This window comes from Taudactylus pleione, unplaced genomic scaffold (assembly GCF_031769625.1).
Source record: "Taudactylus pleione unplaced genomic scaffold, aTauple2 ptg000967l, whole genome shotgun sequence".
In the NCBI taxonomy this organism is placed as follows: Eukaryota; Metazoa; Chordata; class Amphibia; order Anura; family Myobatrachidae; genus Taudactylus; species Taudactylus pleione.
Genome location: NW_028285368.1, coordinates 8,842,108 through 8,869,655, shown reverse-complemented (window position 1 = coordinate 8,869,655; position 27,548 = coordinate 8,842,108). Strand labels below are relative to the sequence as shown.

The 27,548-nt window shown below is 43.5% G+C and overlaps 1 protein-coding gene across 1 annotated transcript in view; it reads right to left on the bottom strand.

The window, feature by feature from the left end:
- Nucleotides 1-27,548, bottom strand: part of SUSD1 (sushi domain containing 1) — a 281,173-nt gene that overhangs the window by 202,660 nt on the left and 50,965 nt on the right. Inside the window, exons 2-3 of the mRNA XM_088460052.1 lie at nt 19,431-19,553; nt 13,197-13,352 (exon numbers count right to left, since the gene is read on the bottom strand). Of these exons, the coding sequence (XP_088316178.1) occupies nt 13,197-13,352; nt 19,431-19,553 (279 nt within the window). The remainder of the gene's footprint in view (nt 1-13,196; nt 13,353-19,430; nt 19,554-27,548) is intronic.

Sequence of the window (27,548 nt, the reverse complement as noted above, 5' to 3'; positions counted from 1 at the left end):
CACCTGCATCCTTAAAGCAGCAGCGACAAGCGTGCGTCTGTCTGTTAAAGGGTGGTGTAACTCACGAAGTGCTCCAAAAAATAAAAAACTATTTTTTTAATGTGTTTGTGACTTGTGTGCGATGTAGCTGCACTTGCATCCTCAAAGCAGCAGCGACAAGCGTGCATCTGTCTGTTAAAGGGTGGTGACACCCTCAAAGTGTGCTACACAAACAATAAAAATATTCTTCTTTTTTCTGTCTTTGTGAATTGTGTGGGCTGTAGCCGCACCTGCATCCTTAAAGCAGCAGCGACAAGCGTGCGTCTGTCTGTTAAAGGGTGGTGACACCCTCAAAGTGTGCTACACAAACAATTAAAATATTGTTCTTTTTTTTTCGGTCTTTGTGAAATGTGTGGGCTGTAGCCGCACCTGCATCCTTAAAGCAGCAGCGACAAGCGTGCGTCTGTCTGTTAAAGGGTGGTGACACCCTCAAAGTGTGCTACACAAAGAATAAAAATATTCTTCTTCTTTTTTCTGTCTTTGTGAATTGTGTGGGCTGTAGCCGCACTTGCATCCTCAAAGCAGCAGCGACAAGCGTGCGTCTGTCTGTTAGAGGGTGGTGTAACCCTCAAAGTGTGCTACACAAACAATAAAAATATTCTTTTTTTTTTTCTGTCTTTGTGAATTGTGTGGGCTGTAGCCGCACTTGAATCCTCAAAGCAGCAGCGACAAGCGTGCGTCTGTCTGTTAAAGGATTACATCGGTGACAGCATCCAAGTAGGCATGTCAGACAGTCCGTACCTGTACTGGCAGGAAAAAGAAGCAATTTGGAGGTCCCTGTACAAACTGGCTCTATTTTACCTGAGTTGCCCCCCCTCCAGTGTGTACTCCGAAAGAGTGTTTAGTGCAGCCGGGAACCTTGTTAGCGAAAGGCGTAGGAGGTTGCTTCCACAAAATGTGGAGAAGATGATGTTCATAAAATGAATGATCAACTCTTCCAGGGAGACCAGCCTCCAGAACGTACAGAGGGACCTGTGGTTCCAGCAGGGACGAATTAATACTCTGTGAGGATGAGGATGTACATAACACTGAAGAGGGTGAGGAATCTGTGGATGAGGAGGATGAGGACGACTTCTTGCCTCCGTAGAGCCAGTTTGTGCAGGGACAGATTAATTGCCAGCTTGTTTTGTGGGGGCCCAAACGAACCAATCATTTCAGCCACAGTTGTGTGGCAGACCCTGGCGCTGAAATGATTGGTTTGTTAAAGTGTGCATGTCCTGTTTATACAACATAAGGGTGGGTGGGAGGGCCCAAGGACAATTCCATCTTGCACCTCTTTTTTTTCTTTGCATTATGTACAGTTTGGGGCCTAGTTTTTCAATGCCATCCTGTCTGCCACTGCAGTTTCACGCCTAGATGGGTCACGTGTTTGTGCCGCCCACTCGTGTCGCTTAGCATAGTCATCCAGCTACCTCGGTGCAACCTTTTGGACATAAAAACACTATTGTGAGGTGTGAGGTATTCAGAATAGACTGGAAATGAGTGGAAATTAAGGTTATTGAGGTTAATAATAGCATAGGAGCAGAAAAACCTACAAATTCTGTGATTTTAGCTGTTTTTATGCTTTTTTTCAAAAAAATACAGATCCAAAACACAAAACCCAGAACCCAAAACACGGAAGGGTGGTTTTGGCAAAACCAATCCAGATCCAAAACACGAAGAAAGATCCAGATCCAAAACCAAAACACAAAACACGAAAAGTGGCCGGTGCACACCCCTATTTCATGTACACCTTATACACACAGCCTGAAGGTAATTTTATACAATATTTTTAATAATTTGTGCTTTAGACAAGTTTTTGTACATTGAACCATCAAAAATCAAAGGTTTCATTATCTCAGTCATGCCAAAATAATTCCGTATTTTGGAATATTCCATATTTCGGAATATTTGGATATGGGAGACTCAACCTGTATTTAGAAACAATCTAAAGTTTTTTCTGTCACTTCCAGTTAGGACCACTTTTCTGCTTTAGTCTATGAGGGATTTTTGGGAAGGCATAACTCAAAGCAGAGGATGAATTAGGACTTGGTTTTTTTTTATTAGGTAGCTTTTGTTCTAATGTAGGTGCTTTCAGGGTTCAGATTTGAAAAAGTTACAGTTTTTAAACTATTAGCCCACAAATGCCCTATTATATAGATAGGGAATGTCAACTTGCTGCGCATGCTAAGTAGGTGCCTCCTGCAGGGGGTGTGCAGCACAGTGGCTTCATCCGGGTGCACAAACATGGCTGGCTTTAGCGGCGGCGGGACATGGTGGAGGTAGCAAGCATTAGCGGTGGCTTTGCGGGCATTAGCGGGCGTGGGACCCGGCGGCGGTGCCGGCGCTAGCAGCCATTCTGCAGAGTTCGGCAGTAGTGCCAATTTAAAAAATGGTGCCTCAGCAGTATTTTTTAAATTCAAGATGGCCGCCACAAGCCACTCACATCTCGCAACATCATCGCCTCGCCCCCTTGGCTGGCTTATACAAGCCAGTGCGAGGCAGTGGCATGGCAGTTCGATGGCGGGGAGGGAGCATGGAAGAGCTCCTCAAGTAAGAAGATGGCCGAAGTACTAGTGGGCGACAGCCATGCAAAAGAGCTCAAAGGCTACCCTGGTGTTTTTGCGCCCGTCAGGCGAAGACGCTGGTAGCCCTGGTGGGTTAGCGTCTGCCAAGTGAAGACGTCAGAAGCCCTGGAAAGCTGGTGGGTTGGTGAATTGGCGCCCACCAGGTGAAGACGCCGGAAGCCCTGGGTCGGCGGCGCCCTTGAAAAAGAACTTAAAGGCCACCATCCCCCAGGTGAATACGCCGGAAGCCATAGTGGGCTGATGTCCACCAGGTGAAGTCGCCGGAAGCCCTGGGGAGGCAACGGCCCCAGGTGAAGACACCGTGGAAGTCCTGGGGGTGATGGCAGCCATGTAAAACAGCTTAAAGTCTGCCTCTCCCTCAGGTGAAGGTACAGCGAAATAAATGATTAAAATATAATAATTCAGTGTTATGTTTTTATTTTAATATTTATTTTACAGGGGTACTATAGGTACCAGTTTGACCTTAATGTCACACTTACTGGTACTTGTGGTTCTCCAAGTACCAGCATGTGGGGGAGACTTGCTGGGACCTGTAGTTTACCTGCAAAAGACAATATTTTTTACTTTTTTCTTTGCACTACACGTTTACCTAATCAACCCAGCAACCACTGCCCAGGCATGCATGGGATAGCCTCGGGCTACCAGCCCAGGTATGGGGTACCCTGGAGAGGGGGACCCCTTTAATGGGCTGACTAGCTCTTATGCATGCTGTTTGTAAGCCAGAGTGGCAAACCTGGTACTATTACTGCTTCATCTTGTATGATGTTTGTGACCTGCGGTAATACCAGACTTGATGCTTGTTGTGCAGTGCCTGCTAAGTGAACGAATCACTGTTTTACCGTACTGCTGGACGTGATTCTTCCCGACTTATGACATTTGGTGACCCGTACGGAAAGCACACTCGCCGACGCATCCTGCACTTTGAATACAGCACCAGGGACTCAGGGGACTGTGGCGGTTGGCTGTTTTCCGGCACTCAGGCCCTGATTCAGAGCCGGACGCTCTGACAGAGCGCTCACTCTGAATCAGGGCCGTCCCTGCTCCTTTTTGGAGCGGCCTCCTAGCCGACCACCCACAGCTATAGCGAGCGGTCAAAATGATGGTCGCAATGGTCAAGACCATCGCGACCATCGGGCTTGCGACAAGGCCCTGCGGTAGGGTCTCGCTGCCGCAAGCCCTGGAGTGCTTTTGGCTCTATCAGAGCCAAAAGCACTCCCACTGACATCACTAGTGATGTCAGTGGGGCCGGCCCCAGATGGTAGGCGTTTCCATCGGAACGCCTCCGTCTGGGCAGCCACGCCCCCGGCACGCCCACCAAAGGGGGCGTGCTATCAATCATCATCGACAGCACGCCCCCTTCGGTGCGAGACCCATAACGACGGCTTGGCCGTTGTTATTTGGGTCTCGCGCATGCGCACGACGGTGCCGCCTCCGTTGTGCGCATGCGCACTTGGGCAACATTGACCCGCTTGCGAGCTCAGCGCTCGCGAGCGGGTCTGAATCAGGCCCTCAGTGTGGTGTCAGGTGGAAGCCCGTGCCGCACAGCATCTGGGTGGGTGAAAAGGATGACCCGACCAAAGGAAAAATCGGTTTTAACATTTTTCATTTTGTGCTCTCTACTGCAGTTGCACCAGGTTAGGTAATTTGCTTGTCTGGAATAAAATCCTAATTGGTTTGTTTGGTTAAAGTTGGGAAGGACAGCCCAGAGAAAACCTAGGAGATTGTAAAGTGCAATTAAAGGGGAGGCTTGTTTTTTTTCCCCTGAAGCACACACCGAAGTGTTCCTGCCATAAGTGATTGTGTTATAGGGTTCTATTTATTAACATTATTTTTCCTAAAATAAAGTGAAAAAGGACCCTTTTCACATTATTTTAGTATCACCTAAAGTTACTACAGGGCAATTGTAGTAGAATTCGTAAAAGTCTACTCCAAGCCCTAATTATCACTTATGCTTAGTAAGTAGATCGCATTTCCCATAATTGTAATGGGAAATGTGATTTGGCCAAAGTTACTAAAAATAAATTGTGTAAAAATACCGGGTAAAGCCCTGTGATAATAACGCCACCTGGAGGTGGCGTTATCCAGGATCTCCCCCAGTTACCGGACTCCTGCTCTGCTCTAACGGGCAGAGCAGAGCCTGGAGCCGGCCCCAGTGATCAGCTGTGTGGTCTAAACAGACCACACGCTGATACACTGCTAAAAAAAAGAAAATAAAATAGTTAAAAAAGAAACTTACCTGAGTCCAGGGACCGGTGATTGGGGCTCCGGGTGATGTCATCCCTCTGGTCAGCTGGTCTCCCAGCCTGCACTGGGAACTGGTCGTCACCTGAGCGGGTCCCAGTGCAGTGTGAGATGTCAGCTGACTGGAGCCACGGAGGACATCACCGGAGCACCGATGACTGCAGGGAAGTCTAATCAAGGGAGGGGGGTCACGGGTATCCGCGATCGCGGGGGTGGGGCTTAGCGCAGGGGGTGGGGCTTAGTGACGGTCAGTCGGTGCATGCGTCGGCACTGGTCACGGTATTTTTTGAGAAAATACTGTGATAAGTGTGCGGAGGGGGTTCACAGGGACAGAACTTTATTGCAAGCTCTGTCCCTGCAAAGGATTTGTAGAAAAATCCCTGTGATATTGCCTGAATTCGCAATGCGAATTCAGTCGGTAATATCACACTACAATCTGCATTACAAATGCGGATTGTAGTAAATAGAGCCCAAAGTAACAAGAGAGGAGTTGTTTCAATATATGTCTTTCCTTATTTTTACTTTTGTATTCCCATACTATTTAGCATTAGCTAACTATGGTTTATGATGAGGGAAGCTACGTTTAAATTTGCTACAAAACCTAAATTCTCCGGGCTACCACAAATGTGGCTGCAGACCAGCAAACCCAAATACAATTGCTGCAATCCCAAATGCAGTCTCAGCTGTACAGTAATAAGCTGATACATACGGAGTAGTGTAGCTCAGGAAAGCAGGTCAGGAGCCAAAGGTGTTGCAGAAAATTACGGCAACTGATGATGTCACCGCAAATTTCCACACCTTTGAAAGGACTGCAACTCGTCTGGGTTGGCAGAGGGAAGAATGGGTCACTAAGTTGGCCCCATATTTAAACAGGGGAAGCTCAAAAAGCTTATACTGACGAGCCTGTGCAACAAGCCACTTCTTATACCCAGCTAAAGACTGCTATACTTGCTAAAATAGGGGTAATAGGACCAAGTAATTCTCAAAAGGTTCATGACTGGCGATTTTCCCCTTCAGAAGCACCCTGAACCCAGCTAGCAGAATTGGCCAGGCCGGGCAAGGCATGGTTAAAGCCAGAGGTAAATACAGTGAGTCGAGTGGTGAAAATAGTAGCCATAGATCACTGTATACAGGGTTTGTATCGAGGAGTACAGAAGTGGGCTCTGTAGGCTGACCCCCGGACTTCTGAGGAATTGGCAGTTGTCGAGTAATACCTCACACTGGGGAAAATGACAAAAGTGCCTTACTGGGACCCACAGCCTGTACCCAAGCTAATCCCCTGGGGTCTAATGGAAGCTACTGTAAGGAACCCTGTGGTAGTCTGTTATGATTGTGGAGAGCCAGGGCATATTCATTGTGATTGTCGAAAGCAGTCCGAACCCATGGAATGTACGACAGACAAAGTGGCTAGATCTGCTATCAGTATGTGCACCGAGTATTCTTCCCCCAAAGAGTCTACCTTGTTCCAAGTGGCAGTACAAATTGAGAGCCGAGAGGTCTGGGGCCTTGTGGATACTGGGAGTGAACTTTCCATTGTTTCGTAAGGATTAGTTCTGAGATAAGTATTATCACCTGTAAGGGTGCTTTGTGTGCATGGGGCTAATGAAGAGTATTCCCAGGTACAATTTCCATTGTTAGTTAACGGACGAGTCTTACACATTGTGTCTACACTGGACCCAAGATCCCTTCTGATTCTGGGACAGGATTTTCAGTTACTAAAAGTGATGGTGTCGGGCCAATGAAGAACCGCCAGCGACTAACGGTCAGCGTGATCCATCCGCAGACCTTAGTCTCTCCCAGTGTATTCAAGGCAAAGAGGTTAAAAGACTGAGTAACCATTCCGGGGATGGAAACTCGGCTGAAGTGTCATCTCGCTTCTCGACCAGGAATATGGCAAAACCAGTATTGGCCACCGAACGACCAGAGTACAGCAGTTAAGAAGATGACTGGTCGTCTGTTGACAAGTATGTGTTTTTGCAGGACTTTGCACGCGATCAATTAAATGATAGTAATCTAGTAAATGCTATTCAATGTGTTGTAGAAGCAAATGGCAAAATAGGGAATGCCTTGTCTCCAGAAGGCACACCATATTTTATATTGAATAATGATTTATTGTATCATGTAACCTATGTACAATGCAAAAATGTGGAACAGTTGTTAGTTCCCCGAGTGCATGTACCGTTGGTACTTATGGCTGCTCACAAGCAGCTCTGGGGAGGGCATCTCGGGGAGAAGAAAACATCCAACGAATACAATATAGATTCTTCTGACCTGGTATATATGCTGCGGTAAAGAACTATTGTCAGGAATGTCCTGTCTGTCGGAGGACAGCTCTCAGACCCCAGTTTAGAGCTCCCTTGGTACCCCTGCCAGTCACTTCTGTTCCATTTGAATGGATTGGAATAGATTTGATTGGTCCAATTGAGAAGTCAACTCAGGGTCATTAATACTAACTGGTAATATTATATTATGCTACTAGATATTCCGAAGCAATACCTTTAAGAAACAGTACCATTGCTCTAGTGCTGGTAATGCTTTATACTCGTATAAGAATATCTAAGACAGCAAGTTATAGAAATGGTAGGTCGAAATCAGGATGTGTTTTTCCCCATTCCAGACAGAAGGAAGAGGTAGAAGAAATGCTCCAGTTGGGAGTAATAGAAGAGTCCAATAGTGAGTGGAACAATTATATTGTAATAGTGCCTAAACCCTCAGGGGCTTTGAGGTTCTGCAATGATTTAGAAAGTTGAATAAGGTTTCTAAATTTGACTCTTATCCCATGCCACGAGTTGACGAATTGGTTGAGAATTTGGTCAAATGCCAATACCTGACTACCTTAAACCTAACTAAGGGTTATTGTCAAATTTCCTTAACAGAGTCAGCTAATGCTAAAACAGCGTTTCCAACACCAGAAGGGTTATTCCTTTTGGCTTACATGAGACCTTTTAAAGCGCAATGAATAAGCTGTTAAGACCATATCAAGAGTATGAAGCTGCATACTTGGACAACATCGTGATCTTTAGTCCAGACAGGGAGTCACACCTCCCAAAAGTTAACTCCCTATGAGGTCATGGTTTTACTGCCAACCCCGAGAAATTTGCCATTGGTATGACAGAATCCAGGTACCTTGGGTATATAGTTGGCCATGGGCAGGTAAAGCCTCAGATGATTAAAGTGGAGGCTGTATCTTCATGGCCAAAACCAGAGAGGAAAAAGCAGCTGAGAATCTTTTTGGGGTTAGTGAGTTACTATCGTAATTTCATTTGTGACTTTGCAACCAGAGCAGCTCCACTAACCAACTGTTTCATGAAAAAAAGTCCAGGAAGGTCCACAAATCTTTTGCATTCTGTCTGTAAGCCAGAGTGGCAAACCTGGTACTGTTGCTGCTTCATCTTGTATGATGTTTGTGACCTGCGGTAATACAAGACTTGATGCTTGTTGTTCAGTGGCTGCTAAGTGAATAAACAATCTACTGTTTTACCATACTGCTGGATGCGATTCTTCCCGACTTATGACATTTGGTGGTCCGTATTGAGAGCACACTTGCTGACGCATCCTGTGCAGTGAGGACCTGTCAACGAATATAGCACCAGAGACCCAGGGGAGCTGTGGTGGTCAGCTGTTTTCTGGCATTTAGTGTGGTGCCGGCTGGAAGCCTGAGCCGCACAGCAGCTGGGTGGGTGAGTAGGAAGAACAGACCCGAGGAAATATCGGTTACTGCTTCATCTTGTATGATGTTTGTGACCTGCAATAATACCAGACTTAATGCTATCTGTGCAGTGGCTGCTAAGTGAATAAACAATCCACCATTTTACTGTATTGCTGGACAAGATTCTTCCCACCATGTAATGGTGTATGTATATATATATATATATATATATATATATATATATATATATATATGAATAGAAATATTTCCCACAGTCAGTACATTTGGTCTATGCATATTAGATATATTTTTATAATCTGGTGTGTTTTTTTGGGGTTTGTTACTAATACACACTCCTGCCTGCCAAGTTTATCCTTTACATGAGCTGTTGTTTCCTGAATTGTAACCCCATAGACAGGTGTTCCCCACAGTGCCCATTATACTTACCTCATTTACTACCATAGCTGCTCTGGAACCTCCTGCACTGTGAATATATGGTAACAGCAGGAATCTATCAATGACAGTGACAGCCCATGATGCTCTTCCATCTCTGTAGTTACATCACATTGCACAGCAGCTTCCACTGACTTTCAAGGGCCAGCCTGATTCACCAAGGGGGAAGGAATTAAAGAAAACACCGTATCTCATTCCTCCTATGGTGAAGATAGAGCTGGGGACAGATGCTGTAAATTCTGATTTTAAATCTTTATATGATGCTGACTAGGGATCAGATTAGCATGACCGTTGTTCATACACAGGATGCCAGTTTGTACTGGCAGGTGCAGCCATCAGCTGTTCAAGCAGAAAGCAACCCAATGTTGCCCTATATACCACTGAGGTGGAGTACATGGCACTTCTATAAACTGTAAAGGAAGCATTACGCTTAAAAAAGACTTAAATGTGAGTTAAGTCTTCTGAGTCAAGATGAGACTATCAATGTTCAGTGTGACAACAAGAGTGCAGTTGACTTGTCCTACAACACCAAGCACCATGGATGGTCCGAGCACAATACTATTAGACACCACTTTAGTTAATGGAGAGAATGTCTGTTAGCATAACCTTTGTAGCAAGATGTTAACAAAGGGACTGACATCACAAGTACTAAACGTGTTCCTGAAAAAATGTGTATTGGAATATGTTTGAAGTGGTGATATGCTTAATTGATTTATTGACATATTGCATAACTCCATGTTTCATTTTACAGGTGGACTTCACAATGATATGATCAAGTAAAGTGTAATGTTTTATGTGACTAGAGATAGACCTGAGTGTGGATGGGGGGGGGGTGTTATAGAGAGAACTGCGCTCCTGCACTGTCTCCTTCTCCTCTGCAATACACTCTGGGCATTAGGACCCAGAGTCAGCCAGAAGTGCCACCTCCGACCTGAGGTGCCACTGTGCATGCGCAAACCTCCCAGGTTCTACAACTATAGGTCTTATCAATTGGTATTATATTTCAATTTTAAGGTGCAACACATAGTTTCTGCAGCATTTTACAGGGAATATACATACTAACAGTATAACTTGACATATCACAGAGCAATAAACAAAAAAATAGGTAGGATGAGGACAAGAGCCCAGGGTTGGGTAACTCACTGTGAGGGTGATGTGTCAAGTCTTGGATAAAGGTAAAAGGGAGAAGATGCCCAAAACTTAAACAGCTTCTAACTATCATTCATCTAGCACAGTCTTTGAAATGACAGTTAGATGCTGATTGATTTCTTTGGGCAACTGCTCCACTTTATCTCTCTCCAAGGCTGGATACATCTCCCCCTGTATCTAGACAGTCAAGTGGAGGTGCATCATGGGGAGAGGCAAGCAGTTCAGCACTCAATACGCCTGTACTCAACAAAGGCAGCACAGTGTCAGACTTGCTGAATGGTCCTAGGAGACAAGAGGCAAAAAGCAGAGGTGTAGCATGTGGCCAGGGTGCCCGGAGCACGAGCATGCTACCGCGCCCCCCCACCCCCCAAAAAAAGTGTGTGCTATATAATATAACCACTATATATATATACACATACATACATGGCAGAGTCACACATACTCACATACAGGCAGGGTCACACATACATACATACATACATACATACATACATACATACATACAGGCTGGGTCACACATATGTATATACATACATACAAACATATACACATACAGGCACAGTCACATACATACAGATAGGGTCTTACATACATACATACATACATATAGGCAGGCAGGGTCACACATACAGGCAGGATCATGCATAAAAAAAATATATATATATATATATATATATTTCAGGCAGGGTCACACATACATACATACAGGCAGGCTGGGTGTCACACATACATTCATACATACATACAGGCAGGGTCACACATACATACATATATATATATATATATATATATACAGGCAGGGTCACACATACATACATACTACACATACAGACAGGGTCACACATTCATAAATACATACATACATACATACAAGCAGAGTTACATACACACTTACAGGCAGAAAGGGTCACACATACAGGCAGGGAGGGTGATAGACATACCTGGGGTACCTCTCTCACCTTAATGTGGACCCTGCAGCTTCTTCCTCATCGACATGCTGCTATAGCCCCACCCCCTGCTGGGGTCAGATGAACATGTGCTGAGCTCCACCAATCATTGCTCAGCACAAGCTCCTCTGACCACGGAGTCTCACTAGAGCAGCAGGAAGGCAGGACAGGGCGCTGCTGCTACTGCTCTGTATCACAGCACCTGGAGGGCTGGACACGGACCAGGCAGGCTGTCAGCTACTTGACAGCTGCTCCGAAGTGTGACTTCAGGGTGCCCTCTGGCAACTGAGGGGTCTATTTACTAAGCAGCGTTAGGTGACAGAGTGAAAAGTGATAAGAAACTGATAAGGTGCCAGCCAATCAGCTCCCAACTGTCATCTCACAGGCTGTGTTTGAGAAATGACAGTTGGGAGCTGATTGGCTGGCACCTTATCACTTTCTTATCACTTTTCACTCTGTCTCCTAACACTGCTTAGTAAATAGACCCCTAAGGCACCTGGAGCTCGCGCTCCAGTGGAACTGCCCTCCCTACGCCCCTGACAAGAAGCACTGGAAGCTAGGACAGTGCTAGAGATGAACATGAGGAAGGCGGGCCTGGCTATGTGAGCTTATATACTACAAGGAGGGGTAAACAATAATTATAGGGTGAACCGGGGAGAGGAGAAGGCCAGGGTAGGAGACAGTGGAGATTTAGGAGGAGTGATAGTAGTTGTACTCTGAATGAATGTTTGAAGCTGGCATGTTACAATGTTACATGTATTTTAAATTTAACTCGCAACAAGGTAAATTTAGGTGGTTTCTTTACCTTAATAACATTTCCTGCATAGATCTATCCTAAAATATAAGGCATTCCTAAAAGGGTAAGCCTAATGTTGTGGACTTCAAAGGTCCAGTTAGTAATTCACTTATCCTTCATACAGACTTTGGGCCTGATTCATCATGGATCACAATTGCAACATCGTACACAGATTGGCCGATGGTGCGTACTGTGCATGCTCTGCAGTGCGACTGCACAGGTCAGCATTGCGATCGCACTGCAATCACGTACGCAGATACAAAGCCATCACAGAGTGCGTGATGGGACATCAGCGTTTGGAGGTGGTGACGGGGGAGTGGTGGGAGAAAAGCAGGTGTGCCTGTCCGTTTGAACGCCGTTTCCTGGGCGATCACAAATTAGCCACTGTGTCGGCATACGCAGATTGTGTACACACTGCATGCGAAGAGAGTTGTAATTTCTGAGACAGGTCAGACTTGCTGTAATTGTGCGCGAGGGTCCAATATTAGTCGATGTTACCGATGTATATGCAGGACTGTGAGGTATTATGGATGTGAGAAAGCAGTAGTTGACGTCTCTATGCTGGCTGAGCACTTGCAAACATTAGAATATTTTTGCAGCAGAACTGCATGCGTAATCGCAGCTGCGATCGCAATAGCGATCTGTAATTAATCAGGCCCTTTATCTTCAGGATCCTGTCTATGTCCTGTTTCCTCATCTGCATCACAAACATTATGTGACCTCAATAACATAGACATTTCTTGCATTCTACTATGTTTAAACCACTGGCATTGGCCAGATAGGTGGGTGTTTGGGGCCAGGCATAGACCAGTGGCTGGAGGTAAGTGCTAGAAACTTTGCTAGACATTGTATTTAAAGGTGGACTTTACCTTTAAATGAGCAACATTATGTTCAAATTACTGAGGAGGTTTCAAGCATGTGATATATGTTATGTATGGTTGCACATGAAATACCTATGATCAGCAAGAGTCAAACTGTATTATACACAGCCCACCATAAAATCTAGGTACAAGGCATCACTAAAGGGTTAATAATAATTTTATATAGCACACATTTTATGTACAATAGCACACAAAACAAATACTCTTCCAATACGCTTGTCATAAAAGTAAAAAAAAAATTCCATCTCAACATGTATCTATGTAACACGAAAAAGGGACCTATTAGGCTTGATGCCAATCAGAGGCTTTAATGGCCAATCTGAGCCATCCAAGTCATAAGCTTCATGGAATCTTTAATTAGCTAGAACCCAAGTAGTCTTGTGTAATGGGTAGTGCTCATGTTAGGTTACATCATATTTCAGGTAAATGATTTCTTTAAACCACAGAGATCCGGTCCTGTGTTTCTTTACTTACCTTTACAAAAAGTGCCATCATTTGGTATAAAGTCATCATGGTTGTTGGACGGTCGGTACCCTTTCAGACAGGTGCAGAAGTAGCTCCCTTGTGTATTGCTGCAGGCTGTGTGTTCTCCACAAACCTTGTGTGATCCCACCTGGCATTCATCTTTATCTGTTTGAATAGATTAAAACACATTAGCACAATGTTGTTTGTGAAGATTCATTCATGTGAATGGGAAGGTTAGAAACCAGCATTAAGCATGTATTTTACTACATAAGCAAAGTTTATGACCTCTGAAGATATTGCTACAGTATATGTTTTGTCACGACCAGGGTTTCTCGGCATGGTAGTCGACGGGTAATACCTGTGAGGACGCTATGGTGAGGGGCGTCTGGCGGTGGCCCTGGTGCCTGGTGGGGAGCATTGGCTGTGCGTGGTTCCATGTGGACATACTGTCCCTCTGGTCTGGTTAGGCCTGGTGGTGCTTCTGTTCCGTTCTGGCATGGGCGCAGCCATCTTGTCTCCGGTTAGGTGACCTAGTTGCCCTATCCTGTTGTGTCACATGCTCCTCTCTGACCAGTCACGGCTGAGCACTGGGGATTGAAGGAAGTTCAGAGCTCCCTTGCATTGCCAGTGCAACGTGTATCTCAGCCTAGCTGAGAGGGAGTTCTCTGTGCTTATCCTGTTCCTGTGAATTCGCTGTCTGCCAGTCTGCCTGTCAGCTCCTAGCTTCCGCTGGACTACCCCGCTTCCTCCATCACCCATGCCCATACCTGAGTGCCTGAGCCTGCTGACATCCTGCTCATTGCCTTAGTTCACTACCTGCATACCTGGCTATTATTTTCCTGCATCACTACCTGCATACCTGGTTGATTATTTTCAGTCTCACTACCTGCACACCTGGACAGCTCTAATTGTTTCTACTTGGACATTAACCCATTACTCCCACCACAGAACTCTTGAGCACATTTATATATTCCTGGACTTTTATTTACTGCCATATTTTATGTCTTCTCAAGCACTTATTAAAAAACCTAGTTTTTTATTCAAATCTGCTTCTGTGATCGCTCCTGCTACCACCCTGGGTCCACAAACAACCCAGAACATAACAGTTTGCACTGGCTCCATGGATCCGGCCACGGAACAGGAGTCTGGAGCGGATTTTTTACGAAGTATCGCTGGCCGTTTGGAAGGCCTGGAGGCTATGCAGCACCAAGTGGCTTGGTTCCTGCAAGAGATGACTAAACAACAGGATTTAATTCAGAGCATAGCAACTCGCTTGGAGAGTGTGGAAACTATACAGTGACAGATGGCACAGTTTGTGCAAGACATTGCACGCCGCCTGGATACTGTACAAGCTACTTCAACGGCTCCTAGTGTGCTTGCAGCTACTCCTGTCCCCACTCCTGTGATTTCTTCATCTGTATCTACTCCTCTTTTGCATCTTCCCACACCTGATAAGTTTGATGGCACTCCAAAACTGTCGTGGATTTCGCAATCAGTGCGATGTGCACTTTACTTTGCAACCCTTTAATTTTCCTGCTCCTAGAACTAAAGTGGCTTACATTGTGTCCTTGTTATCCGGCTCCGCCCTAGAATGGGTTTCTCCACTCTGGGAGCGTTCAGATCCGCTTCTGGACAATTACCCAGAGTTCCTAGAAACATTCAGGAGGATTTTCGACGAGCCTGGAAGAACTTCCTCTGCTTCCTCCAGTATTATGAAGTTAAAACAAGGGACCCGTCCTGTCAGCCAGTACGTCATTCAGTTTCAGACTTTGGCATCTGAACTCTAGTGGAACGAAGAAGCCTTGACATTGGCCTTTTGGCAAGGTCTATCAGATCGTTTAAAGGATGATCTAGTGACTCGTGAATTACCCTCTAGTCTTAGTGATCTCATTTCCCTTTGTAATAAAGTTGATATACGCTTTAGAGAGCACCAAGATGAAAAACACAGAGCTAAGCATTTCCCTTCCCCTACCCGTCCCACTCCCTCCCTTTCCGAGGAAGAACCCATGCAGGTAAATCATACCCGTCTCTCTAATGAAGAACGACAGAGATGCTTTAAAGAGAACCTTTGTCTATACTGTGGAGACTCGGGCCACCTGGTGGCTTCCTGTACCTGCAAGCCGGGGAGCGTCCCATTTCTAGCTAGTTCTGGGTGCACTCAGCTAGGAGCAATTCTTCCGTCCTCTAAACGTATTGACTCTGTGTTGTCCATAGCCTTAGACATTAATTCTAGCCCTGTGTTTGTGTCTGCCCTTTTGGACTCCGGTGCAGCGGGGAATTTCATGTCGTCTCGGTTGGCAGATAAATTACAAATTCCCTGCAGCTCCTTGGATCATTCTGTCTCCTGGCCCTCCATTGATGGTAAATCTCTTTGTAATGGTACTGTGTCTAAGATAACTCAACCTGTTTTAGTTCGTGTTGGAGACCTCCATGTTGAACATATCAGTTTCTTCATTATACCCAAGACTTCCCATGAAGTAATACTCGGATACCCATGGCTGTGTAAGCACAACCCCAGAATTGATTGGAACACTATGCAGGTTCAGTCATGGAGGGTGGAATGTCAAGTGTCTTGCCTTCCGAAGACTGATGCCTTGTCATGGTCAATATCCCCTGATAGCGGTCTAGAAACAGTACGGAATACACCCATGCTTGGGGCAAAAGTTTTGACAGCTATACATCTACAACCGTCTGTTGGGAAGTCCTTTGCAGCCCCAGGAGGGGTGACTCCAAAGCCTCAACCCCAGAGGATGTCTCTAAGGTCTCAACATCAAAGGATGTCTCCAGAGTCTCAGCCCCTTAAGGGATTTCTGAGTGTCCAGCCCCAGGATGGGGTTTTCAGCCCCATACCTCGAGAGGATGTTTCAAGTTTTGTTCCCCATGAGGGGATTTCAAATCTAGCACCCCAGGAAGGGGCCTCAAGTCTCGTACCCCAGGAGGGGTTTTCAGTTTCCAGTTCCTGTTGGGCCAAAGCTTAGGATGTCCACGCTTCCAGTCCTGTCAACAAAGTTTACTTGGCTCACCCTATAATGCCTAGAAGGTGTCCTGAGGCCACCCATAAAGGGGGGGGGTACTGTCACGACCAGGGTTTCTCGGCATGGTAGTCGACGGGTAATACCTGTGAGGACGCTATGGCAAGGGGCATCTGGTGGTGGCCCTGGTGCCTGGAGGGGAGCATTGGCTGTGCGTGGTTCCGTGTGGGCATACTGTCCCTCTGGTCTGGTTAGGCCTGGTGGTGCTTCTGTTCCGTTCTGGCATGGGCGCAGCCATCTTGTCTCCGGTCAGGTGACCTAGTTGCCCTATCCTGTTGTGTCACATGCTCCTCTCTGACCAGTCACGGCTGAGCACTGGGGATTTAAGGGAGTTCAGAGCTCCCTTGCATTGCCAGTGCAACGTGTATCTCAGCCTAGCTGAGAGGGAGTTCTCTGTGCTTATCCTGTTCCTGTGAATTCGCTGTCTGCCAGTCTGCCTGTCAGCTCCTAGCTTCCGCTGGACTACCCCGCTTCCTCCATCACCCTTGCCCATACCTGAGTGCCTGAGCCTGCTGAGATCCTGCTCATTGCCTTAGTTCACTACCTGCATACCTGGCTATTATTTTCCTGCATCACTACCTGCATACCTGGTTGATTATTTTCAGTCTCACTACCTGCACACCTGGACAGCTCTAATTGTTTCTACTTGGACATTAACCCATTACTCCCACCACAGAACTCTTGTGCACATTTATATATTCCTGGACTTTTATTTACTGCCATATTTTATGTCTTCTCAAGCACTTATTAAAAAACCTAGTTTTTTATTCAAATCTGCTTCTGTGATCACTCCTGCTACCACCCCGGGTCCACAAACAACCCAGAACATAACATGTTTCTCTTGTTTAAAAAAAGATCTAATATCATACTACAGACCATAGATGTAAGCTCTTTGAGTAAAATTTCTTTTAACTATCCTGTCAATTTGCTAATAATATTACCAAGGGCCAAGAAAATGGCTAGAGTAGTATGTTGCTACAGCCAATAAATAGTTAGCCCTACATTTCTCCATAAGTTTTTTTTTAAAACTGTTATCATTATTTATAATGTAGATATATTGGGGGAATAATGTACTAGATGGTAATAAAGGGGTTTTGTACCTAAAGAAAATACTAAATTGTGGCCTAAACATCTGGGTCTGTGCCTTCCCCTTTGGTGCCCAAGATGGTGCTGTACCCATTTCCTGTTGAGTTTGCCTTGCTCATAGATGCTGCCCCTATTTCTTAGGCTCGGCACACATCAGAATGATATGTATCCCAGCCAGCCCGACACCTGATTGAAGGATATATAGGGTGACCATACACACTGCACGATCTGGTGTATGACCGCGCGATATACACTATGTTTTTTAAATCAAGATCAATACAATAGGTTTCATATGTTCTTGCATTTTCACAATTCATTTTCTGGTTGTACAGAAGAAATGGAAAGAAACAATGGCACATTATTATGTAGTGGGATGATGGGATCTGCAGATATAATTCAAAGGACCATACATCTTAAACTAATGCAACCTAATTACAATATTACAAAATGCTTATGTTAGCACTTTTCACTTGATATTACAACCAATTATAACCATTTTAGAGGTATATGAAACAATATTCATTATCCATTATGAGATACACTCTATTCATCTCTATCAGGCAGTAACTACTGGAATAAGAGGAATTCCATGTTAGCAGGTGTCCCCAGAGGCTTTTTAGAGACCCACAATTGACTGACTTTTTTAAAAAAAAAAATTCAGGTGCCCATAATTGATGGTTAGTTATTAATCTCAATAACACCAATAAAGAAATATAGTATATTAAGGAGGTATAGTAGTTTTGGCCCCATACATTTTGACTAATGAATCCATACAAGTGCATATACACAGTAGAACTTATCCAAGGTACATGGATAATCAAAATCTCCATTAATCTAAAAATAAATTTATACTACCTACTGTATTGTATTTAGCTGTTAATATAGATATTGCTCACTCTCAAAGTGTAAAGTTGCAGGGGTGTACCGGAGATGAACACACGTAGCCTAGCTCAGACTACTTTACAGTATTAGTACTTTAGAGGTTTAAAAATGTTTTCTACAGTATACTATATCAGCTATGTAGCCAAATTTCAGTATTGGACAACAACCTGAGTATAGTAGCTTCTGATACTGAGAGAACAAGATGATAGCTATTCAAGAACTTAACCATTGACATACACACTGGTGTTTCACATGCATTTTTACTTGTACTCTTAGGGCTATATTTACTAAAGTGCGGGTTTTTAGAAGTTGAGATGTTGCCTACAGCAACCAATCTGATTCTACTTATCACTTATCTAGCTCCTTCTAGAGATAATATCTACAATCTGATTGGTTGCTTTGCTCCATTTCTAAAAACCTGCACCCTAGTAATTATATTCCTTTGTATTTTGAATCAGTTCAAATAAAGGCAAACAGAGCAAATAAAGGCAAATGCATGAAAGTGAAACAGGTAGTGGTCCAAAAAATGCTGCAATGTAATGCAAGTAAAAATGCAAACAGTAATTGACGCATTTGGAATGATAATTAAATTGCATGTAAAAGGCACAATTCAAACACCAGTACAACTACAGTTATGAGCAGGGCATTTGGGCTGATGTTTCCTTTTATGTATTATACAGTAAGCAGTACTAGGTGTGCTGGAAGCCCAAACAATTGCCTAGTTTGCTCCCCCAGCAAACACTAGTAGGCAGTACTTTGAGGTGACATTTTTATTTTTGGCTATGTGCATCTTTACTAACAACTTCAAAATGTTGCAAAAAAAAAAATAAATATCAAAAAAAGAAATTGCACCTTGTTTTTTTTTTTTTTTAAAGTAATTTATAAATGCAATTAACTTACCTCTCAATCAGCCAATATATATAGTAATTTATATAAGGTTTGAAGGCCCAAAAGACAAAGGTTTCAAGGGACTCTCATTTAAGGAGCAATTAACACTGCTATTTGCCATTAATGCATACAAAAGTCTGTGCATTACTGAGTTAAATAAATAAAGTTTGAAGTGTTTAGGCCTAAATTCTTAGACAGAATTTTATAGACTTGCTACTGTATGTAGTTATGCACTATGTTAATTGGTAGATTTATACAAGGACACAGCCAGAGACATTACAGTTCAATAACTCATAGCTTCTATAACCTGTAATAAATATTTATCCAGGACATTAGTGGAGAAATTTCTACTTACCTAGACAATGTGTCCTTCCATTTCCAATAAATCCTAAGTTACAGATGCAGGAGAGTTTATGGTTTGTTTCTGTACATGTTGCATTTGCATGGCATTCTTTGCATAAATTACTTGACTGTGAACCTAAATAATAAAACAAACAAACAGAACATATAACTCAGTTTTTTTTTACAACAAAAGTTCAGTTTGCCTGATGTTACTCACCAAAAGTATCTATTAATAAAATAGTACTAAAATAAGAGCCTATAGTTATACCACCATTGATTTACAGTTTGTACTGTATATTATCCTAAAGGGCATAAAATAATTTTAATCTTTAGCACTTTTAAAAAAACCGAGGGTCATATATAGCTGCTTATTGCATATGCCTTAAATAGGATAAATCAAAAAAGCCTAATTATTCATTCGGCAGTAACCTTTAAAACAATTAAAGTTTTTAAATATTTAACTAATGTGGAAAAATTCGTAGTGTTGGGATTGCAGATAGCAACACGTTTCTAGATTAGAATAATTTACCTTTAGCTATAGTGGTGACTGATGGAATTCATATTAATACACAAATACTTCTCAGTTGACTAGAATATATATTTACAGAAATGGGATATACTATAGGAAATGGTTTTGACTTACAAAATACGAATATTTTTATAGTGCAACTTTACAAAAATTTCTTATCCTCTTGTATCTCCATAACCAGACCATGGTGCAGCTATAATGATGATATACTGACCATTGGGACTGGTAACAAAACAGGACCTTATCCAAATTCACAAAAGGTTTAATAAACTTCATCCAAATATCCAATTAAGAAAAGAAACTGTTAATTTTACTAAATACTCTTGCTGGACAAAATTATTTAAATCGAACACAATATACAGTATTCCAAATCTCCAAATAGCACAAACCCATACACAGGCCATCATATCTGATGTACAGTATGACAGAATCCATCTACAGAACACAAAAACATTGGAGTCTTTTAGCCAGGCTTGATGGTATGACCAGATTTGTTTAGTTACTATTAAGTCATCAACACCCTTTAAAAAGATTTTTTTGGGTATGGCTAAAACTACTCATCACAAGACAACACGTTAGCAGAGCTGCCTCATCTAAGAAGACATAGGCCAAATAGAAGTCTGTACATGCTGTAGGTTGAGGTCATTTCACTGTGGAACACACAATTAAAATTACACGGTTATAGGGTGACATTTTGACAAGGGATCCAGTCAAATTTGCAGCGGACGGGTTGCCCTACGTCAGGATACCGACACCGGAATCTTGAAGGTATATCATACCGATTCCATCAACAAGACTGCAGCCTGCATGATATGGAAGTACAGTATAAGGTAATCTGAACTCATGACAACATTTAAAACACCACAAGGAGGACCCACAGCAAATTATCCAATTATCAATTTCACATTTCAAAAGTGGTTTTATCCGTATCAATCTTATTTATATGTAGAAGAGTCCGATGGCAAAAAAAGAAGCATGTGGAGGAGTCTGTTGGCACAAAATGGGCATGTGGAGGTGTCTGATGGTATGAGGGACATCTGGAGCCATGTGATGGCATTTGATGGGCACGTGGACGGGTCTGGTGGGGCCTTATAAGGACCTGAGCAGCATATTTTTCCATGTTTGCCCCTCATGTTAAAAGCTGACTATGCCAATGATAGCAATTCTTTGTGAATAATAAATATATAAACTTCTTCAATACAAGTTAATAAAAAACACTTGAGAAATAATGGGTTTAACCACTGATTAAAATCGCCCTTTGTATTTCCCTCAGCATGTTTCCTATATAATTGTTTATAGTGTCTGTTATTTTTAGCACATATCCAATAATTACTTTACATAAGTAAAAAGAAAAACGTTTTGGCAACAAATATGTTCTACTTGCTTTATAACATTATTTAAATGTGTAATCTCTTCCTGTACCATTGTATTAAGCTTTAGAACAAATATGTGTCAAAGGAAACACTTGGCATTGTATAAACATTTGAAGTTATTAATGGTTTTGATGTCAGGGACTGCCCTAATGGAGCGTACACACGGTCAGATTTGTCAGACTTGTCAGATTTGTCAGATGAACGACTGAACGATTGAACGATTTGAACAATTTGAACGATTTTACCAAAGTTTTGAACGATTTGAACGATTTGAACGATTGAACGATTTTTGACTGCATTAAAATGAATGGAATCGTCCAAGTCTGACTGCAAACCCATCAGATGTCAGATATCGTTATCTGACAAACGGGAACGCGCATCGTTGATCGTCCATCGTTCAGGCATGTCAGATATGAACGATTTTTCATCAGATATGAACGACTGAACGATTTTTAAATCGTTATCGTCCATATCTGAAGGAAAAATCTGATCGTGTGTATGCACCATTAGAGTCAACTGTACCCAGCCAAGATTGTAGACAAAATTGTGGTACAAGAGACTCCCAATTACACTGCCCATACCATGCAGGGCTATGGCAAACTGCTATTATAATCTGCACACACTTCCTGTCAAAGTGTAGCAGCTGATGTGTCAATATTTAACTGGCAAAATTGACATTTGCTAGAATAAAACATTCCTCAGCCAGCTCAGAATTTCAAAGCAAAGTTTTACTATTTCTATGGCAATTATATATTAAAACTGAAGACTAGTAATTGATGCAATTCAAACTTCAAATATTACTCAACTAGTTCACTTAATCAGAGGGGATGACAGGCGTGGTATATTTTGTCAACATTAAAAATATCATCAGCATAATGTCGACATTTAGGATGATGACGAGGATAGACTGTCGATATGTCAAGTGTCGGCATTCACAATGGCATAATGATGACATTGCCAGAATTATGACAGTTGGTATGTCAACAATGACATTTTTCATTAACTCTGAGTCTAAATTAAACCCTAACTCTAATCTAACACTAATAGCAGCGTAACTGTAAAGATGCGTACACACTAGATGATTTTTTAAACAATATTGGCGATAACAACACAATGTTACAACAATTTTGTTTACTCTTCTAGTGTGTACGCACTGTATCGTTAATGATGCGCGCTCCCATGGGTCGTTAACGATATCCCCAATCGTCTGTATTTGCAGTGCAATCTGGGGAAATCGTTAGCGATGCTATGCTGCCGATTGCAGCATTGCCCAACTCCCCCTCCTCCGTCAATCGGCATTACTGGCAGGGACGGATTATAGGTGGGGCGGAATGGAAGGACGCCCAGGGGCCCCCACACATTGTTCCTACCCAGCCTACTCTGAACCTGCCCTGGCCTGGCCAGCTCTCGGCAGCATTGCAGTCTCTAACTGCAAAAGCCCTCCAACCTACTTACCTTCCAGTCCAGTGTCTCCTTCTTTCCCTCGGCCGGGGTGGATGTGTTTGGCGCTCATCTGGCTCCCTGCTCTCCCAGCCTAGGCTGCTGCAGCTGCTGCTCAGTTACGGCTGACGACAGCGTGCAGTTCCAGCAGAAGGAAGGTGGTGGCCAGGTGCATGATTCTCAGTAATCATGAGTCACCAACACCAGGGTCCTGACAGTTAAACGCACTGGTGCCTGATCTTGGCCCTCTCCTGTCTGAGTGTGCGCACGCACTGGCCTCCCTCTGCCCATTGCAAGGACAGCGGCTGTGCAGTGGAGCTCCAGCCAGCAACCTAGCACAGTAAGGTGGCACCTGGCTGCCCAGAGACCATCCTGCCCAATTGCCCCACATGTAGTATGTCAATATTTGTATCATTAGGACTATTATGTGGTGGCGGGTTAAGAGGTTAGAGCAAATTTTGTTGGTTGGGCCCCCACAACTTAGTTGTAATGGGGCCACCACAAGCCTTAATCTGATATTGCTGGGTACACACATCATCTCGTGTGTATGCACCTTAACCCTAACTGATGCCTAACCCTAATCCTAAAATGGTGTGTTGACATTCTGACAATGTTGACATTGTGAATGTCGACATGCTAATTATCAACATTCTGTCCATGTCGACATTCTGAATACCCACATACTGACTGCATACCCTGATGACAGTGCAATAAAAGAGCACTGAAACATTGCTATAACAATCTGCCTGAGTGTTGTCGAAGCTGGATAATTGGCTGAGACAAGATCAGTTTAAAATTGGATCGTAGTGACGCCATCTTGCAACTGGCCGCAAGACGCCATCTTGGAAATGAGATTACAAGACTCCATTTTGCGAATGGCCACCCAAGCGCCATTTTAGATACTCACACTTTAGTACATGAGGCGATATTACTATTAGCATCATGCAATTACATCTTTCACCATTTCTCATACACACATTAATACGCACAATTGCGCTGTTAACTATTTGCATATTAGCGAATGCCTAGGTCATGCACATGCATCTGCCCCAAGTTAGCTAGCGTCTTTACATCAAACCACCCATACTCACACATTACATATTCACATACAAGGTTCCATAAGCTTTAAGGTATAAGATTCAAGTATGCACAATTATTATAATTGCTATGAAATAAAGATTATTTCGTAACTAAGATTTTATACGTGATAAGTCAGCCATGTTTGGTATTGTACTGATGCGTACTCTCTCAACAGTATTCCGGTAACATCGATGTAGAGATCACAACATGCATTCTCAACTTATGGACCGCAGACACTTCAAGCAACAAAATGTACATTATATGAACAACTGTTAGGATTTGCATGAGGCGGGAAACCAGAGACCACCAGTTGTTAGAGGCTGGACTGTGTCTATTTGAACCAACCTGTTAGATGCCTTGTAACATATGCCCTCTCCTTTAGGACCAATATTAGCAACAAACTTCTCTATTGTGTTGTTTATTTCTGGGGGGTATAAATATGTGTGCTCTGACCCTGGGTTTCTAGTCTTCGTGCTGAATGCTGAATGACGGGGGTTTCTTGCTGATACCTACATCTGGTCCAGAGCGCTGCGTATGTATAACTGTACTTGGGTCTGTATAATTCTTTTGCGCTAAACTGTACTTAGATCATAGTGTGTAACTGACTGTACTTTTTCTTGAATAATACTTTGTGCTTTGGAACCACAAGTTCTAGGTCTGGAGTCTTTATTTACTGTATGACTGCATACGCAAAATAGCGTCATCCTTAGAGGTTATAGGAAGGATATCAGAAGGTATAGGCAGGAGTGTATAGATGTTCTAAAGCAGTATCGTTAGTTGGGGGCTCGTAGTGAAGTCACTTACCTACTCACACGGCACATACAGTTATCGATATCTCACCAAAGGGTGGAGTGGCCACATGCAGGGTTTACCTGCAACCGCTCGGTGCTGAGAAATCGCTACCCATTTTCGTGTGAGCCAGGGATGCTGACTAGAATCCAGGGACAAGAGAGGAAGAAGTTTGTTTTCCTTTGTTGATAGAACCTAACATTTAAAGGGGTGCCGCAGTATTGAACACGCGACTGAGTTGCAGTTTTGCGCTCAGTAAAGACGCACTTTTGTGTACGCAGCTAAAGGTTGTCATATGGTTGTATGGTAGTCGCATTATTGTGTATGTGACTGGTCACACAATAGCGTATACGTACTTCCGGTTGTGCTGCCACGTGTTTAAACAAAGCGGTTGAGGTTTACATTCTTTTCAATTGTTATCAATATCAGGGTTAACGTGTATTTTTCTGCGCAGGAAAAAAGTGTGTAACAGTGAGTATATGTTGGTAGGGGTAACTTGTTCCCTAAAGTTAGAGGTACCGTATGACCTTTAAGGGCAAGTGCTAGCCGCTCAGTAAGCAGCTTACCGTTCTATGCACAGTAGCAGGTGACCATGTTGTCTTTGTTGTAGAGAGGTGCGTGGAAGTAGCCTTCTTAAATCTTATCCGGGTGTGTGGAGCCGCCTTCTTCAAATCTCCGCAGGTGTGTGGGCGCGGCCGTTTAAATTGTCCACAGGTAAGTGAAAGTATCTTGACTGTCTTTCACCAGTTTACATCTTTATTGAAAAAACGGAGGAGTTGTCTCAGAATGGGAGCCACGCAAACAATAGAGTTGTTAGACAATGATATGCTGCTAATGGAAGCGCCGCTTGGATCAGCCCATCGTATTATGCATACTAAGTACGGTACTTATGCAATAAGGTATTGTGATGTATGGTTTAAAATGACGATGAAGAATGTTAGACCGTTTCTCAGAATTGGTAGTTTTGATAAAGATGTATTAGATAATGTCCGGGATCACAACAGTCTGATGCGCTCCTGAGAGAAAAAGGTCAAATATTATGAATGTTTAAAGTTGTGGCAGCATGAATGGGATGCATGGCTTAAAAATGTGCAACCGACGCAAACTAGCATTGCGAGCGCATTGCCAGAGAATACATCCACAACACTGAATTGCAATGCGGGCGAGTCGCAAAATGGCGTGCACGTGCAGCAAGGTAGCGTTGCGGAAGGCATTGCCAGCAGTTCACGCGCACCACCCCCACCTTATGTGGATGGAGGTGCAAGTACAGTTATCAAAAATACCCATAAAAATGTAACAAGCAATTTGTACCCTCTCTTAAGCAACTATGAAGAAAATGTTCATGATGTGGATGATGAGCATATTGTAATGTTTGCCATTTCCCATGCTGTACAAATGATAGATGCTGCTACACCACGACAATCACGAGTGGTGCCGCCATCTCTATCGGTAACAGCAAGGGAAGTGCTAACACCCTCTGCACCCGTAGAGGAAGTTGTTAATACCATACGTAGCAGCATCAGATTAAACCCCCAGCCAGGTAACAAGGTCAAAGGTAGCAGCGCTACCAGTCTGCATCCCATTCAGACAATAACTGTTTTCGAATGGAAATGCAGATGCGAACGGTGTAGTGCCCACGAGGGAAGTGGTAATGCATTGTCCCTGGACAAGAGCAGAACTAAATTCCATCATAAATGATTTCCCCAATCCCAAAAAGGAACTAGCCAAATGTCAAAGATTTTGGAGGAATTTGGGTATTTCTCATGAGCCAACTAATAAAGATTGGCGTGTGGTGTTAAGGGCCTGTCTACCACGCAATACCGATGTGACGAAATTTATCATGGATTGTGTATTGGATGGTGACATTCCCTTAACAGACCAAGTGAACCAAGGTAACATTTCCCACATTGTAACTCAATTGGATATATATTTTCCGGTAGAAGTTAACTGGAACAAAATTTTCACCATTAAGCAAAAGGAGAGTGAATCTGCAGAAGAGTATTGTGACCGGGCTCTGCAGGCTATCACCCAGTACACCGGGATAGAAGATATTAAAGATAGCACTCACCACAGGGGAATGATAGTCACGGTACTCATGGACGGCCTTAAAGAAAACTTAAATACTCGGGTTCAGACATCACAACCTGGCTGGAGGGGAGTCACAATAGATACACTCAGAATCTGCCATAGAACATGATAAGAACATCTCAAAGAAGAGAGAGACCCAGAGCGAAAAACTAATGGCTGTCAGTATTCAAGCTCTGGAAGGAATGACGGTAACATCACAGCCAACAGACACACTTGCATCTGCACACACACCTACACCTGAACAGTTATATGCCCTCACTAATCCCACGCAACAGCAAACACAGCTTTATTCTACTAACCCTACACAACCACAGGTCCCACACTACTCACAAACTTCATATCCCCCACAATACCCTTATCCTCCATATCCCTACCCATATCCACCACCTTTTCCCCCTGCTCAAACCTCACAACAACCCACGTCTTCATCTGATCCACGAATATGTTTTAATTGTAACCAGCCAGGACATTTAATTAGAAACTGCAGAGTAAAAAGGGTAGGACCCCCAAACGAGAGAGTACCTGGATATCCCAATAAGGGATATGCACAGAGAGCAGCAAATGTCCAGCAGGCACCAGCTCCAATTGTGGCCGTTAATGCTTTATTGGAGAATGGTAACCAACGCTAGGGGTCAGGTCATACCTGTAGTCTACAGATAGTCAGGTTAACAGGAAGTACTATGGAAGAACCGGTCATGATGGTTGATGTAGCTGGTACTGAATATCCTTTTCTTGTAGACACAGGGGTGACCAGGTCAGTGATAAAATCTCCCATTAATTTACACGTGACCAATGAGACAGTACCAACAATGGGTGTAACAGGTAAAGTGGA